The sequence below is a fragment of the Chiloscyllium plagiosum genome, unplaced genomic scaffold (assembly GCF_037043375.1).
Source record: "Chiloscyllium plagiosum isolate Xiang-an unplaced genomic scaffold, Cpla_swu_hap1 HiC_scaffold_3, whole genome shotgun sequence".
Taxonomy (NCBI): domain Eukaryota; kingdom Metazoa; phylum Chordata; class Chondrichthyes; order Orectolobiformes; family Hemiscylliidae; genus Chiloscyllium; species Chiloscyllium plagiosum.
This window is the reverse complement of record NW_028270141.1, coordinates 20,005,403-20,022,823: the sequence shown is the minus strand read 5'-3', so window position 1 is coordinate 20,022,823 and position 17,421 is coordinate 20,005,403. Positions and strand designations below refer to the sequence as shown.

General features: G+C 46.7%; 2 protein-coding genes across 3 annotated transcripts in view; one reads left to right on the top strand and one right to left on the bottom strand.

Annotated features, from left to right (window-relative positions):
• itgb1bp1 (integrin beta 1 binding protein 1) overlaps positions 1-14,693 on the bottom strand; it is a 32,586-nt gene extending 17,893 nt beyond the window's left edge. The window contains exons 1-3 of one of the 2 annotated variants that reach the window (XM_043678148.2): positions 14,548-14,693; positions 4,290-4,392; positions 1,079-1,157 (exon numbers count right to left, since the gene is read on the bottom strand). In XM_043678148.2, the coding sequence (XP_043534083.1) occupies positions 1,079-1,157; positions 4,290-4,361 (151 nt within the window). In that variant the 5' untranslated portion in view covers positions 4,362-4,392; positions 14,548-14,693. The remainder of the gene's footprint in view (positions 1-1,078; positions 1,158-4,289; positions 4,393-14,547) is intronic. The other variant, XM_043678158.2, reaches the window with a different exon arrangement.
• A 9-nt stretch (positions 14,694-14,702) lies between these two features.
• cpsf3 (cleavage and polyadenylation specific factor 3) overlaps positions 14,703-17,421 on the top strand; it is a 36,703-nt gene continuing 33,984 nt past the window's right edge. Inside the window, exon 1 of the mRNA XM_043678130.2 lies at positions 14,703-14,801. Coding sequence (XP_043534065.1) covers positions 14,731-14,801 — 71 coding nt within the window. The 5' untranslated portion in view covers positions 14,703-14,730. The remainder of the gene's footprint in view (positions 14,802-17,421) is intronic.

Here is a 17,421-nt window from a genome sequence, read left to right as displayed (position 1 = left end):
TGGTAGCTTACATGAAAATTGGTCTTGAGGATGGAAGGAGGTTGTGGAAACTGGTTGTTTTACAAACTGGTGGATGGTAAACTGTTTCTGTTCAAGACGGTGTGTTTAAACATATTTATATGGATCTATAAATCAGGTTTGTGATTTTAAAAAATGTATAAATGGATTATTAGTATATATTTTTATAGGTTGGGCAAGTTTTAAGCATGTACTTAAAAGTAGACTCCCCTTGGGGAGTTGAGGGAGAGAAAGACAGAGATATATGACTCAACTTATCAATAGAAAAGAAAATTAGAAAGCTGGACCCTAGTAATACATAGTGAAACAAGTACTGTGGATTACCATGTATAATAGATAAGGTGAATAGTCAAAGTCCTTTCCCGGGGGGGGGGGGTCCAAAACCAGAGGTCATAGGTTTAAGGTGAGAGAGGAAAGATTTAAAAGGGACCTGAGGGGCAACCTTTTTCACACAGGGTAGTGCGTTTATGGAATAAGCTGCCAGAGGAAGTGGTAGAGAAGAGTACAATTACAACATTGAAAAGACATTGAGACAGGTATATGGATATGAAAGGTATCAAAGGATATGGGACAAAAGCAGGAAGATGGGACTGATTTTGTTTGAGAAACTTGGTCAGCATAGGTAAGTTGGGCTGAAGGGTCTGCTTCAGTGTAGTATGATTCTAGGACTCAATGTAGTCTCAAGTGCAGCAGCAACTGTACCCACCTTGCCCCTGTTAACTTCCAACTAAGATTGCACAATATATTACAGATTTGGATAGGGTGACGGATCTAATCTTTCTGTATGGCTTAAGGATGCATCATTAGTCCAGTTACCTGTTGAACCATCAGTCAAACTGTAGCAATCTGTTTAAAAAGATGACGGTGCATAGATCGAATTCTGAGACTTCACACAAGTTTGGAACAATCCCAGTGGAGTACTTTTTATCAATATGGTATTTATAGCAATGACACTCATGTCAGAAATACAAGACCTACTAGTAAGGGAGTAGTCAATATTACATGTTATAGTTTGAGTCATTAATAATTTGAAAGATTGAGAAATGTTGCTGTACAATACCTGAACTCCTTGTGGACTCTGTATCAAGACTAGCCACTGTACTAGATCTGGAGAGACCACCCAAACTGGAATCTACTGACTGAAAAAAGAAAGCACACAAATATATGAGGCGCTTTAAAAGATAGTAAAATGTAGCATTTACTAAACTACCTGTAGTGTTTTGCAGTATCTCTCAAACATCTTAAGGGTTACCCTCTATCTTCAGCATAGTATCTATGGAGAGTATTTAGGAACAGCTGATAGTGTTTCAATAGCAGTGGCTTTATGTTATCCTATCTCCCAAATATTTCATCCGACACTTGTGTTAGGGTTAGATTATTTTTTTAAAAAGTGTGTATTTTGATGAACTAAAATTCCAATTTTCAGCATTTAAGATCAAGTATAAAAAATAAACGACACTTACAGTTGCACAAAATACACCAGAAAAATACAGAGCAACAGCTGCAACAAGATAATGCTGTGAATTAAAAATGTGTATGGGCAAATTTTGATTAAATGCCATTCAGTGAAAAGTTAATCCTTCAATTATTATCCTTTACTTCTTGTCTGAGTTACTAGATTGCATCAGAGATCTTCTGTTTCAGCATTGATCAGTTACAATTGCTCCCAAAATATAAAACCTCCTAACTTGTTTTAATTTCTTAATTATCAAGAGGAAACTACACAGTAAGTGACTCACATCTGCCAGAATATATTAATGTGTGGTAACATTTTTACCCAAGGGTTAGCAACTTGTCTGGTCACTCAGGAGCAAATGAAGATTCACTCAGTACAGCGGTTTTCAATCATGAGCAGGTGCAAAACCAAAATTGATATATAGAGTTTCAGATATCTCTTGTTGCATAAAAGTTGGTAATTGATTACATTTCTAATCAAAGGTCCTGCCACATGAATTGGGCTTGCTCCTACCTAAATTTCACATTGACAAGTCTTACCTTGCCCCCGCTGCATTGAGTATAAAGCAAAAGACCATTCTTGATAATCACAAGCAAGATATTTCAACCAATATGTTCAATGATACTTGATCATCCAGTCTCTTGGGTATAAACTTGTATGATCTTACAGTTACAGGTTCGCAAACTGAAAAATGTTTAAACATTAGAGACTAATTTCCCAATATTTTAGTTTAAAGCTTGGAAAGTTTTTGAAATTGCACAGACTCAGAATATAACATTTGCTAACTTAAGTTTCTGTTGCTTCCATTTCTTGCATTTCCAGCCCTCACCGGTTAAAATTGAAATTTGGTAAACTTAAAAAAAAAGCCACAAAGAAAATCAAACAACGTACAGGTCATTCTGCTATAACATATATTTTATTAGCACAAATTCACTAATGCGACTGACGAATTGGGGACACTTTCTAAAGTGCGAACTTTTAAAGCGTATTGGTTAGAACACGATTCTGGCCTCATAAGTTTAAATGGTGCTGCTATTACGCGATTTTCTTTTAACATGGGATTGCACAAGAGCAGAACTACATGTTATAGCAGAACTGACTGTATTTTTTCAGGACAATTGCTATCGAGCTGGTTTCAAATTCAACTTCTTTTCCCTCCCAATGGCCCTGAGGGAACCATTTTCATCAGTGACCTACTGTACGTTGCTCAAATATTTTAGTCTAGGCAGGCACAAACACATTGCAGCCACAACCAGGCCTGTTTTCCTCTGGAAACCCACATACATTCATTTCTTTGCAAGGATTGTTAACTTTAATTATGTTTAACTGTGGCAGATGGAATTTAATCTAATAAATGTGAGATGTTGCATTTTGGAAAGGCAAATCAGGCAGGACTTATACACTTAATGGTAAGATCCTGCTGAACAAAGAGACCTTTGGGTGTAGATTCATAGTTCTTGGAAGTGGAGTCACAGGTAGGCACAATAATGAAGAAGGTGTTTGGTATACTTGTCTTTATTGTTCAGTGGGTTCAGTATAGGAGTTGGGATGTCACGTTGCGTCTGTAGAGGACATTGGTTAGGCCACTTTTGGAATACTGCATACAATTGTGGTCTCCCTGCTATAGGAAGGATGTTGCCAGGGTTGGAGGGTTTGAGCTGTAGGGAGAAGCTGAATAGGCTGGGGCTGTTTTCCTGGAGCGTCAGAGGCTGAGGGGTGACATTATAGAAGTTTATAAAATCATGAGGGGTATGAATAGGGTGAATAGCCAAGGCCTCTTCCCTAGGGTGGGAGAGTCCAAAATTAGAGGGCTTAGGTTTAGGATGAGAGGGAAAAGATATAATAGGGACCTCAGGGGTAACTTTTTCAAACAGAGAATGGTGCATGTATGGAATGAGCTAAGAGAAAGTGTGGAAGACTGGTACAATTACAACATATAAAAGGCATCTGGATGGGTTCAGAGAGATATGGGCCAAATGCTGGCAAATGGGACAGGATTAATTTAGGATATCCGGTGGGCAGGGACAACTTGTATTGAAGGGTTTGCTTTCAAGCTGGACAGCTCTGTGCCTCTATGAATGAGGATGCTGGATGTTCTGAAGCCCTCCTGGATTATGAACCAAGGAGCACTCGACACAAAGGATGAAAAACTAAAATGTTTTTTTGTATCTCCCTTACCCTAGAAGTTAGTTATAGTAAAACTGGTCTTAGTTAATTCAATACAAATTCGACATGATGGAATGCTTGCTCACCAGTATCTGCTCACAAAGATGCTGAGGCAATAACTGACATATGAGACTCCAATAAACCAACATTAAGAAATAATTGTTACTCAGCAAGTTTGGTGAAAATCTAAGATTTTTTTGAAAAAAATTAAGATTAATCAATGATTGTGGAACAGGAAGTAACTGCACACTCAACAAATATTTACAATGCAATGAAAAGATAAACTACAATACATAAGTTATATATAAACAGTGAACACAGCAAAGCTTTGGTGTTAAACATTTGCTGAGAGCTATTTGAAAGGATCATAAATGAATAGGTAATAGCCTTGAACCTCAGCAACAGATAGAGACTTGATCCAATATTTCACAAAGCTTTAAGTAGGTAGTTTCCACAGCATTTCTCCATGTGTGTTTACTCAATGTTTATATAATCAGTCTTACCAAATGAGAAACAAATGGTTGAAGCCTATATGTCTTTTGCCAGTTTTTGTTTTGTAATAGGAAATATTAAAACCTGATTTTCTGTAACATCTTTGGTGACATTAATCAAAGCTTGACCAAGCATAGCCTTGGCAACGAAAACCTACCTTGCTTTTTGTGCTGATTTCACTGCCTTGAGAACTGCTACTGCTGTGACGTTTCTTTCCTTTTCGAAACATATCTCACCATTGTTTCACAGGTTTATCTACTCTTAAAAACAGACACAGAGAAAACACAATGCACATGTTAAACCTCATTTACTTCCGACAAAAAAAATCTTTCAGGTATTTTGATATCCAAGTTATATCCAAGTTATACAAAGTTTTTACCGATATGTATAAAACTGACACCAATGGCGATGAGACTTCGATGAGGAACAGGAGAGTACGTGATAAAAGAAACTACTGCGTGCATTTATATGAAAGGATTTGAAAACAATATTGAGAAGTTTAAAAATCACACAACACCAGGTTATAGTCCAACAGGTTCATTTGGAGGCACTAGCTTTTGAAGCACTGCTGCTTTATCAGGTGGATTTCTGATTCACTGTCTCGGTCCAGAATGTAATTGTGGGAGTATTCTACCCACTTGTAAGTGGTATATCTATTTCATTCTCCTCTGTCTTTGAAGAGAAAAGTTCTGTGGCTCTTTTTAACCACTGTGGGTGCCGTTTAAATTTTCTGAATGGTTTTCTGAGACGAGTGCACACTTTGCCACCACCTGATGAAGGGGCAGTGCTTTGAAAGCTAGTGCTTCCAAATAAACCTGTTGGACTATAACCTGGTGTTGTGTGATTTTTAACTTTGTCCACCCAGTCCAACACAGGCTGCTCCACGTCGAAAAATTTAAAATCAATGATTTGCCTGAAGAGAGGTAACATGTATCAGTGAGCAAAGCGAGACTTGAGTTAGGTCATAGGTAAAAGACAGTGAGGTCTGCAGATGCTGAAGATCAGAGTGGAGTGTGTTGCTGGAAAAGCACAGTAGATCAGGCAGCATCCGAGGAGCAGGAAAATTGACATTTCAGGCCTAAGCCCTTCATCAGAAACAAGAGGGAATCAAGGATAGATCTTGGAGGATACCAGAAGTAACTCTGAGGAATCAGGAGAAAAATTCCAAATGATTTTCTGTCCACGATTAGACACATAAGACTGGAAGCAGGTGTGAGCATTGCCTTGGAAGAGGATGGTGCACTTAACTGTGTCACAAGGTGCAAACAGGCTGCAGAAGACAAAAGGAGGTTAATCCAACAGTATAACAGCCCCTGCAGTCAGAGATGTACAGCATAGAAACAGACCCTTCGGTCCAACTCGTCCATGCCAACCAGATATCCCAACCCAATCTAGTCCCACCTGCCAGCACCTGGCCCATATCCCTCCAAACCCTTCCTATACATATACCCATCCAGATCCTCTTAAATGTTGCAATTGTACTAGCCTCTACCACTTCCTCTGGCAGCTCATTCCATAAATTACAACCCAATGTGTGAAAAAGTTGTCCCTTAGGTCTCTTTTATATCTTTCCTCTCTCACCATAAACCTATGCCCTCTAGTTCTGGACTCCCCCCACCCCAGGGAAAAGACTTTGTCTATTTATCCATGCCCCTCGTGATTTTGGTAACCTCTATAAGGTCACCCCTCAGCATCCGATACTCCAGGGAAAACAGCCCTTGCCTATTCAACCTCTCCCTATAGTTCAAATCCTCCAAGAGGGGGCGGGGTTGCCTTGTTAGTTAAGAACAAAATTAAATCTATGGCACTGAATGACATAGCTCGGATGATGTGGAGTCTGTGTGGGTGGAATTGAGGAACCACAAAGGCAAAAAAACCATAGTGGGAGTTATGTACAGACCTCCTAACAGTGGTCAGGACCAGGGGCGCAACATGTACCAGGAAATAGAGAAGGCATGTCAGAAAGGCTAGGTCACAGTGATCATGGGAGACATCAATATGCAGGTGGACTGGGTAAATAATGTTGCCAGTGGATCCAAAGAAAGGGAATTCATGGAATGCTTACAGGATGGCTTTTTGGAACAGCTTTCATGGAGCCCACAAGGGAGCAGGCTATTCTGGACCTAGTGCTATGTAATGAACTCGACTTTATAAAAAAAAAATCTTAAAGTAAGGGAACACTTAGGAAGCAGCAATCATAATATGGTACAGTTCAGTCTGCAGTTTGAAAGAGAGAAGGCAAAATCGGATGGTAATGGTGTTACAGTTAAATAAAGGTAATTATGAGGGCATGAGAGAGGAACTGACGAAAATAGACTGGAAGCAGAGCCTAGCAGGGAAGACAGTAGAGCAAAAATGGCAGGAGTTTGTGGGTATAATTGAGGACACCGTACAGAGGTTCATCCCCAAGAAGAGAAAGATTATCCGGGGAGGGATTAGACAGCCATGGCTGACAAAGGAAGTCAGGAAATGTATCAAAGAAAAAGAGAGATCCTATAAAATGGAAAAAGCACTGGGAAATCAGAAGATTGGGAAGTCTACAAAAACAGAGGATAACAAAGAGAGAAATAAGGAAGGAGATGCTCAAATATGAAGGTAGGCTAGCCAGTAATATTAGGAATGATAGTAAAAGTTTCTTTCAACACATAAGAAACAAACGACAGGCAAAAGTAGACATTGGGCCACTTCAAACTGATGCTGGAAGCCTAGTGATGGGAGATAAGGAAATAGCAGGAGACCTCAATAAGTACTTTGCGTCAGTCTTCACAGTGGAAGACATGAGTAATATCCCAACAATTAAAGGGAGTCAGGGGGCTGAGTTGAGTATGGTTGCCATTACAAAAGAGAAAGTGCTAGAAAAGCTAAAAGGTCTTAAAATTGATAAATCACCTGGCCCCGATGGGCTACATCCTAGAGTTCTGAGGGAGGTGGCTGAGGAAATAGCAGAGGCATTGGTTGAGATCTTTCAAAAGTCACTGGAGTCAGGGAAAGTCCCGGATGATTGGAAGATCGCTGTTGTAACCCCCTTGTTCAAGAAAGGATCAAGACAAAAGATGGAAAATTATAGGCCAATTAGCCTAACCTCGGTTGTTGGTAAAATTCTAGAATCCATCATTAAGGATGAGGTTTCTAAATTCTTGGAAGAGCAGGGTCAGATTAGAACAAGTCAACATGGATTTAGTAAGGGGAGGTCGTGCCTGACAGACCTGTTGGAATTCTTTGAAGAGGTGACAAGTAGGTTAGACCGGGGAAACCCAGTGGATGTGGTCTATCTAGATTTCCAAAAGGCCTTTGATGAGGTGCCACACAGGAGGCTGCTGAGTAAGGTGAGGCCCATGGTGTTCGAGGTGAGCTACTGGTATGGATTGAGGATTGGCTGTCTGACAGAAGGCAGAGTTGGGATAAAAGGTTCTTTTTCGGAATGGCAGCCGGTGACAAGCGGTGTCCAGCAGGGTTCAGTGTTGGGGCCGCAGCTGTTCACGTTATATATTAATGATCCGGATGAAGGGACTGGGGGCATTCTAGCGATGTTTGCTGATGATACGAAGTTAGGTGGGCAGACAGGTAGACTGAGGAAGTGGGGAGGCTGCAGAAGGATCTAGACAGTTTGGGAGAGTGGTCCAGGAAATGGCTGATGGAATTCAATGTGAGCAAATGCAAGGTCTTGCACTTTGGAAAAAAGAATACAAGCATGGACTACTTTCTAAACGGTGAGAAAATTCATAAAGCCAAAGTACAAAGGGATCTGGGAGTGCTAGTCGAGGATTCTCTAAAGGTAAACATGCAGGTTGAGTCCGTGATTAAGAAAGCGAATGCAATGTTGTCATTTATCTCAAGAGGGTTGGAATATAAAAGCACCGTTGTGCTACTGAGACTTTATAAAGCTCTGGTTAGGCCCCATTTGGAGTACTGTGTCCAGTTTTGGTCCCCACACCTCAGGAAGGACATACTGGCACTGGAGCATGTCCAGCGGAGATTCACACGGATGATCCCTGGAATGGTAGGTCTAACATACGAGGAACGGCTGAGGATCCTGGGATTGTATTCATTGGAGTTTAGAAGATTAAGGGGAGATCTAATAGAAACTTACAAGATAATACATGGCTTGGAAAGGGTGGACGCTAGGAAATTGTTTCCGTTAGGCGAGGAGACGTGGACACAGTCTTAGAATTAGAGGGGGTAAATTCAGAACAGAAATGCGGAGACATTTCTTCAGCCAGACAGTGGTGGGCCTGTGGAATTCATTGCCACGGAGTGCAGTGGAGACCGGGACACTAAATGTCTTCAAGGCAGAGATTGATAAATTCTTGATGTCACAAGGAATTAAGGGCTACGGGGAGAATGCAGGTAAGTAGAGTTGAAATGCCCATCAGCCATGATTGAATGGCGGAGTGGACTTGATGGGCCTTACTTCCACTCCTATGTCTTATGGTCTTAACCCTGGCAACAACCTTTGTTTGGAGTCTCCAGCGTGTCAAGTTTAGATACTCGTGTTTCTTGCTATAGTGAGTAGCAATGGTCTTTTTAAACACTATGTGGATCTTTGTCTAGTCACTCTCTGCTAATAAGGATCAGAACATAGCAAGGTGATTATCAGACACCAAACATTCTTGCAATAGTCTTCAACTGCCTAGACTCTGGAATTCTCTAAACTTTTATGCTCCTCTACTTCTCCTTCAGTCCTTTAAAACCTTCTGCTTTATGGTACACCCTACAAAAGGCACTCTCAAAGGATATAGCAGAATATTAATTTTGTAGTTTGGCACAATCATAGTACAGTGCCAATTTGCAATTCAGCTTGGCTTCCCAAAATCACCTACCTAGAGATACCAATGGTGCAACAATGCCAGAGTGTGCACTGATCTAGGAAAACCATTCATAAAATTTAAACTGCACCCACAGTGGTTAAAAAGAGCCACAGAACTTTTCTCGTCACAACCAGGAGAACAAAACAGATACAACACTTGCAAGTAGGTAGAGAACTACCACAATTACATATCGGACTACCGGACTGAGACAGAAATCCAGTGGATGCCAGGCATTTAAAGCATTCTAAGATCTGACTTCAGCCCAAATCTTATGAGGTCATTATTCCTTCACAATTTAGCACCGTATTCGGTAGAACCCAGCTCAGACCAATGTGCAATTCACCAATCATGCAAGGAGTGAGAAAGAAAACTCAAGTGATAATTGCACAACAATGCTAAACGACTGAACGACAATGGAACTGACAGGCAAGAGCAACAGACAAGAACATATATACTTCTCAAGATGATCAACTTGTCAAACTGCCAAAACATCATTGCAAAGTTTGTATCACTAACCTTGAATACATCTGTTTACACATGTCTGCATAATTATTTGACAACACATGCCCTCCATTGTGTAGAATGATGTCTTCTCTGTTTGGGATTTATTTTCTTTTGGGGAAAAGGGAGATGTTGTGTTGTGTCTTGTGGTAGTTGTGCAATATACCTTTCAGAAGCATACTTATCATGGCACGTGACCTAATGGTCTAAAGCTCCCAAGTCTCCATCTTGCTGAGCTCTATCCTTACGCAGCATGACATGCTGAAAGGAAGTATACTGCAGTACACCTGAATTGCTTACCACAGCAAGTGGCTGTGATTGTAGTGTACATACAGATAGGGTCTGTTTCCATGCAGGACGACTCTTTGGTCCAACGTCCATCCCAACCCAGCTTCCCAAACTAAATTCATTACATTTGCCTGTGTTTGGCCCATATCCCGTTAAACTTTTCCTATTCATGTATCTATTCAAACGTCTTTTAAATGCAATAGCTGTACCTGCATCTGGCAGTTCATTCCACACGCAAACCACCCTCTGTGTGAAAAAGTTGCCCCTCAGGTCCCTTTTAAATTTTTCTCCTCTCACTTTAAAGATATGCTCTCTAGTTTTGAACTCACCCATCCTAGGGAAAAGCCCTTTGGTATTCACCTTATCTACGACCCTTATGATTTTCCAGGGAAAATAGCCCCAGCCTCCCCTTATAACTCAAATCCTCCATTCCTGGCAACATCCTGATAAATTTTTCTGAACTCCCTCCAATGTAATATCTGTCCTATAGCAGAGTGACCAGAACTGTAAAACCTTGAGGTGTAGTAAAAGGTGATTAAATTCTTTAGTGCATGACTTACATCTTGCCCTGATATTACTGGAGCTAACAAAATATCACATCATGACAGTTGCAGACTATCAGTATATCTCACTACCTAATATCAAACTTAAGAATAAGGAAATTGAAGATTTCCTAAGATTTGCCCAATGTTATAGGCAAAAAGAAAGTTCTGGAATTGGATATTACAATATCACAGAATGGTGTCTTATTCTAACTGAATATCTTCTCAAATCTATTAATCATAAAGGATTTTTCTCATTTTCTCACAGCTTTTAAGTAAACTAAAAACTTCTATTAAAACCTCTTTTTGAATCTCAATTTTCACCTCTACAAAAAAAAAGCTGATGATCATTTCATTGGTGTAGTTCCACAGGTCTTGATATATACCTCATTACCACACACAATTGTGAAGTCAGACAGTTGATATTGTGCTGATGAGCTTTATACTAAAGGAATTTAGCAGCCAAATATCACTTCACTGGAGCACTGAATGCCTGGAAAAGATAAGGTGGACCTTGCTGTCTGCCCATTAACAAACAAAAGCAAAAACACTGCTAATGCTGGAAATCTGAAATCAAGACAGCCTGCAGAAAGAGTTAACAGTAGACATCGGGTGAATTTGTAATGAAAGGTTATGGAGCTGCAACACTGGCCTATATTTTCCAATGGCCAGACAATCATTATTCTAGTATATGTCCTACATTCTATACATATCTACATTCTTTCTGCAAAAACGACCCCTAAGTTCCAGTTGCCTTCCATTTCAACACAACTGTGTTCCCATGCCAACATCTCTGCCTTGGGCTTGCTGCAGAGCTCTAATGAGGCTCAATGCCAGCTTGAAGCACTTGGAGGACCCTACAGCTACAGGATTCAATATCAAGTTCATTAATTTTATAGTATGAACACCACCCTCCATGTCCTTTACCCACCCTCACACCTGGTCATGAGCTGCTTTCAGCACAGCTAACCCATTTTCACCCAGTTGTCATCCTCATCAGCATTTTCCTGGCTGACCATTATCCATGCCTTTATCTGTCTAACTGTCTTTCTCCCCCTCTGTGCTCCTTCTTCACCCATTGTTTACTCCTTTAATGTCTGTCTTCCCACACCCCAGTCTTCAGCACATATACCACCTCGATTAACAAGGTTGTCCTAGCTATCATCAATTTGTAGAAGGATCATTGGACCTGAAACTCTTTCTCTGCACAGATGCTGTCAGACCAGCTTCTGTTTTACTTTATATTTCCAGCATCTGCAGCTCTTTGTTTTATTTTAATGCTTAACTCTCTGTCTCCTCTCTTCCAGGGATGCCACCCTGAAAAAGTTCTGCTCCTCTCTCCAATAGGACTTCTGTTCTGATTTTCTTGTTCACCATCATTAGTTCTTGGTCCTAGCATTTGACAAGGTATTTGCCAAAACTTGCTTCCACAGTCACAGCCTCCAACTCCTTCTACATGGAATCCAAATGAAGTTTCATCTTTTGTGTTTCAAATCTTCCCAGGGTCATAGGTATCTCTGTGATATACAACCTTCCTCAGACAGCTGCTCTCACTGCATCCAAGATCTACACTCAGTGCTGTGCATCACAGCATGCACATTCTCAGCCTCTTACTCCATCAGCACAATCTCATGCTGGCTTAGTTGTCCTCTCCCGCCCCCCAGTTCCACTTCATTCTCTGGCTTGTTTGACATTCCAACAAAAAGAAAACTGTTCCTTTCACTCATTAAGGAAATCAATCTGCAACAACTCAGAAGTACCCACATCCCTCTGGAAACTTTCTCCATTTTCCTTCCTTGTTTCCATCCCTTCTCCAAACCCTATCTCTTGCTGAATATTTACTATCCCTTCTGACCTCCGATGCTGAATGTACTCAGCAAATGCCTTAGCTTTTTCCTTCTGCACCCCAGCTCAATAGGTACAGTACAATGTTGAATTCTTCTTCCGTTACCTTCACATCCATGACCATTTCTTTGGGCAAGAGTTCCTTCTCTGTCCCACTGACCCCTTCATATGCCTCCAATACTCTCCCTCTACCTGGACCCCTCCTGCTTTTCTTTTACCTGCAATCAACTAGTTCTTTGAGAACTATCAATATCACATTAGTCACCTTAATTTCTTTGTGCCCCCCGCCCCCGACCCATTTGAATCTATCTCCCTCTGAACTGACTGTACTCCATGCTCTCAGACTGAATCCTTGCCAACAAGTGTGGTGCTGTTGCCTAATGTACTAATCTCTACATTGAGAAAACTAAGTGCCAGCACTTAATCTCCCTCCATCTCCCCAGGACAATGATTCCATTATTGAATGACAAGAAAGGGTGCAGAAAAGACTTACAAGGATGTTGCCAGGGTTGGAGGATTTGGCCTATTGGGAGAGCCTGAATAGGTTGGGACTATTTTCCCTGGAGCGTCGGATACTGAGAAGTGACCTTATAGGAGGTTTATAAAATTATGAAGGGCATGGATAGGAAGAAATCAAGCTGAAGAGAGTTCAGAAGAAATTTACAGGATGTTGCCAGGTATGGAAGGTTTCCGTTAGGCTGAGACATTTTTCACTGGAGCATAAGAGGTTGAAAGGCGACCTGATGAAAGTTTATAAAATAATGAGAGGTATAGATTGAGCTAACGGTAGTTGTCTTTTCCCTCGGAAGGGACAGTTCAAGACTAGAACACACATTTTTAAAGTGAGAGGTGAGAGATTTTACACAGAGGGTGGTTCACGTGTGGAATGAACTACCTGAGGAAGTGGTACATGTGGATATATTACAATGTTTAAAAGACATTTGGATAGATACATGAATAGAAAGATTTGGAGAGATATGGGCCAGAAGCAGGCAGCTGGGACTAGTTTAGTTTGGGATTATGGTCAGCATGGACTGAAGGGTCTGTCTCCATAATGTATGACTCTGTGACAGGGTGAATAGCCAAGGTATTTTCCTCAAGACAGGTGAGTCCAAAACTAGAGGGCATAGATTTAAGGTGAGAGGGAAAAGATTTAAAACTGACATAAGGGGCAACTTTTACACACAGAAAGTGGTGTGTGGATGGAATGAGCTGCCAGAGGAAGTGGTGGAGGCTGGTACAATTGCAACATTTAAAAGGCAGCTGGGTGGATACATGAGTAGGAAGGGTTGAGAAGGATATGGACCAAATGCTGGGAAATGGAAGACATTAATTTAGGATATCTGGCTGGCATGGATGAGTTGGATCAAAGGAGGATGTTTTCATGTTGTACGACTCTATGACCTTATCAAAAGCCTTATGTCCAATAGTTCCCTCTCATCAACTCTACTAGTTACATCTTCAAAAAAATTTCAGTAATTTGTCAAGCATGTTTTCCCTTTTGAAAATCTAAACTGACTGTCCATTCCTGTCACTGTTTTCCAAGGTGCTCTGCCTTTAAATCTTTTCAATTGGACTGGAACATTTTCCTAACCATCAACATTGGGCTAACTGGTCAATAATTCCCTGTTTTCTCTCCATCTCCCTTATTGTTTTAAAAATAGTGGGTTACATTAGCTACCCTTCTTTAGAGTACCATTAAGTACTCTTAAAAGAAATCCATGGTAGTTTTCCCTAATTAATCAACATTTGTCAAGCAAGTGCTAATTGTGCCCTGGGTTACTGTTCCTAAGAGGGTGGCATGGTAGCTCAGTGGCTAGCATTGCTATGTCACAGCACCAGGGACCCTGGATTGACTCCAGGACAAAAATGTGCAAATTAGGTGCACTGCCTATGCCAAACTATCAAGGGATGTGCAGGCAGGTGTATTAGCCATTATAAATGCAGGGTTTGGGTCATGGGTGGGTGTGGATGGGATGCTCATTCAATGGGCAGAATGGACTTTCCACATTGTATTCTATGAAGAGGGTTGATACCACTGAAGTTAAACCAACTAGTTTGTAATTGCTAGGTATATTGTACAGTATGGATTGAGCTTTTACAATTCTTAGTCCTCTGGCAACACCCTGGTATCTAAGGAGACCTCCATTCTCACTTCCTTCAGTATCCTGGGGTGGATCTGATCTGATCCTGATAAATCCAGTCCACCATCACCTTTACATTACAAAAGTGAATGGCCTGCCTTAAAGGATGAAGTAGAGCCCAGAGTTTAAATGTAAAACACAGATTCGCTGCTGAATAGCACACACGCCCAAAGACATCTATCAGTCTGAAAAAAAAGACATCTATTATAACATGCACAGAAGGTAAAGCTATATTTTAAAACTTGAAATACAAAACCGATTATCTGACAAATTGCCGGGTTTCTTACAGAAATAAGACGTTTATCTCGCTGCACAATATGTGACTCTCTTTGTGATGAATTCCTCTTCAATCCTCCGGTGTCCCACTTTATTGTGACCCCCCCGGCCCGCCTCGGCCGTTGGGTTGGAGGCGGTTTCCAGCCGGAGGGTTGTTGGGGCGGGACCGGAAGTGTTCCCGTGCCGAGGCCGGTATGGCGGCCAAACGGAAAGCGGAGATCTTTGTCCCGGCGGAGGAGAGTGACCAGCTCCTGATCCGCCCGCTGTGAGTGACCCCCACCCCAAACCGGGGCATCGAAATAAGATTCATGTCCCACTGCACGGTCACCGACCTCCCTGTCGTAACACCCCCCGCCCCCCGTGTCCCCTCCCCCCCCCGTGTCCCCTCCTCCTCCCCCCCCCCGTGTCTCGCCCCCCCCCGTGTCCCCCCCCCGTGTACCCTCTTCCCCCCCCCCCCGTGTCCCCTCTTCCCCCCCCCCCCGTGTCCCCTCTTCCCCCCCCCCGTGTCCCATCTTCCCCCCCCCCGTGTCCCATCTTCCCCCCCCCCGTGTCCCCTCTTCCCCCCCCCCGTGTCCCCTCTTCCCCCCCCCCGTGTCCCCTCTTCCCCCCCCCGTGTCCCCTCTTCCCCCCATCGTGTCCCCTCCTCTCCCCCCCATCGTGTCCCCTCCTCTCCCCCCCCCGTGTCCCCTCCTCTCCCCCCCCCGTGTCCCCTCCTCTCCCCCCCCCCGTGTCCCCTCCTCTCCCCCCCCCGTGTCCCCTCCTCTTCCCCCCCCGTGTCCCCTCCTCTTCCCCCCCCGTGTCCCCTCCTCTTCCCCCCCCCGTGTCCCCTCCTCTCCCCCCCCCCTTGTCCCCTCCTCTTCCCCCCCCCGTGTCCCCTCCTCTCCCCCCCCCCTTGTCCCCTCCTCTCCCCCCCCCGTGTCCCCTCCTCCCCCCCCCCCCCCGTGTCCCCTCCTCCCCCCCCCCCCCCGTGTCCCCTCCTCCCCCCCCCCCGTGTCCCCTCCTCCCCCCCCCCCCGTGTCCCCTCCTCTCCCCCCCCGTGTCCCCTCCTCTCCCCCCCCCGTGTCCCCTCCTCTCCCCCCCCGTGTCCCCTCCTCTCCCCCCCCGTGTCCCCTCCTCTCCCCCCCCGTGTCCCCTCCTCTCCCCCCCCCCCCCCCGTGTCCCCTCCTCTTCCCCCCCCCCCCCCGTGTCCCCTCCTCTTCCCCCCCCCCTTGTCCCCTCCTCTCCCCCCCCCGTGTCCCCTCCTCCCCCCCCCCCCCGTGTCCCCTCCTCCCCCCCCCCCGTGTCCCCTCCTCTCCCCCCCCCCCGTGTCCCCTCCTCTCCCCCCCCCCCCCCGTGTCCCCTCCTCTCCCCCCCCCCCCCGTGTCCCCTCCTCTCCCCCCCCCCCCGTGTCCCCTCCTCTCCCCCCCCCCCCCCGTGTCCCCTCCTCTCCCCCCCCCCCCGTGTCCCCTCCTCTCCCCCCCCCCCCGTGTCCCCTCCTCTCCCCCCCCACCCCGTGTCCCCTCCTCTCCCCCCCCCCCCCGTGTCCCCTCCTCTTCCCCCCCCCCCGTCCCCTCCTCTCCCCCCCCCCCCGTCCCCTCCTCTCCCCCCCCCCCGTCCCCTCCTCTCCCCCCCCCCGTCCCCTCCTCTCCCCCCCCCCCGTGTCCCCTCCTCTCCCCCCCCCCCCCGTGTCCCCTCCTCTCCCACCCCCCGTCCCCTCCTCTCCCGTCCCCTCCTCTCCCGTCCCCTCCTCTCCCCCCCCTCCTCTCCCCCCCCTCCTCTCCCCCCCCTCCTCTCCCCCCCCCTCCTCTCCCCCCCCTCCTCTCCCCCCCCCTCCTCTCCCCCCCCCTCCTCTCCCCCCCCTCCTCTCCCCCCCCCCCCTCCTCTCCCCCCCCCTCCTCTCCCCCCCCCTCCTCTCCCCCCCCCTCCTCTCCCCCCCCCTCCTCTCCCCCCCCCTCTCCCCCCCCCCTCTCCCCCCCTCCTCTCCCCCCCTCCTCTCCCCCCCTCCTCTCCCCCCCCCCCCGTGTCCCCTCCTCTCCCCCCCCCCGTGTCCCCTCCTCTCCCCCCCCCCGTGTCCCCTCCTCTCCCCCCCATCCCCCGTGTCCCCTCCTCTCCCCCCCCCCCCGTGTCCCCTCCTCTCCCCCCCCCGTCCCCTCCTCTCCCCCCCCCCTCCCCTCCTCTCCCCCCCCCGTCCCCTCCTCTCCCCCCCCCCCGTGTCCCCTCCTCTCCCCCCCCCCCCCGTGTCCCCTCCTCTCCCACCCCCCGTCCCCTCCTCTCCCGTCCCCTCCTCTCCCCCCCCTCCTCTCCCCCCCCTCCTCTCCCCCCCCCTCCTCTCCCCCCCCTCTCCCCCCCCCTCCTCTCCCCCCCCTCTCCCCCCCCTCCTCTCCCCCCCCCTCCTCTCCCCCCCCCTCCTCTCCCCCCCCCTCCTCTCCCCCCCCCTCCTCTCCCCCCCCTCCTCTCCCCCCCCCCTCCTCTCCCCCCCCCCCTCTCCCCCCCCCCTCTCCCCCCCCCTCTCCCCCCCCCCTCTCCCCCCCCCCTCTCCCCCCCTCCTCTCCCCCCCTCCTCTCCCCCCCTCCTCTCCCCCCCCCCCCGTGTCCCCTCCTCTCCCCCCCCCCCGTGTCCCCTCCTCTCCCCCCCCCCGTGTCCCCTCCTCTCCCCCCCATCCCCCGTGTCCCCTCCTCTCCCCCCCCCCCGTGTCCCCTCCTCTCCCCCCCCCCGTGTCCCCTCCTCTCCCCCCCCCGTGTCCCCTCCTCTTCCCCCCCCGTGTCCCCTCCTCTTCCCCCCCCCCCCGTGTCCCCTCCTCTCCCCCCCCCGTGTCCTCTCCTCTTCCCCCCCCCCCCGTGTCCCCTCCTCTCCCCCCCCCCCGTGTCCCCTCCTCTCCCCCCCCCCGTGTCCCCTCCTCTCCCCCC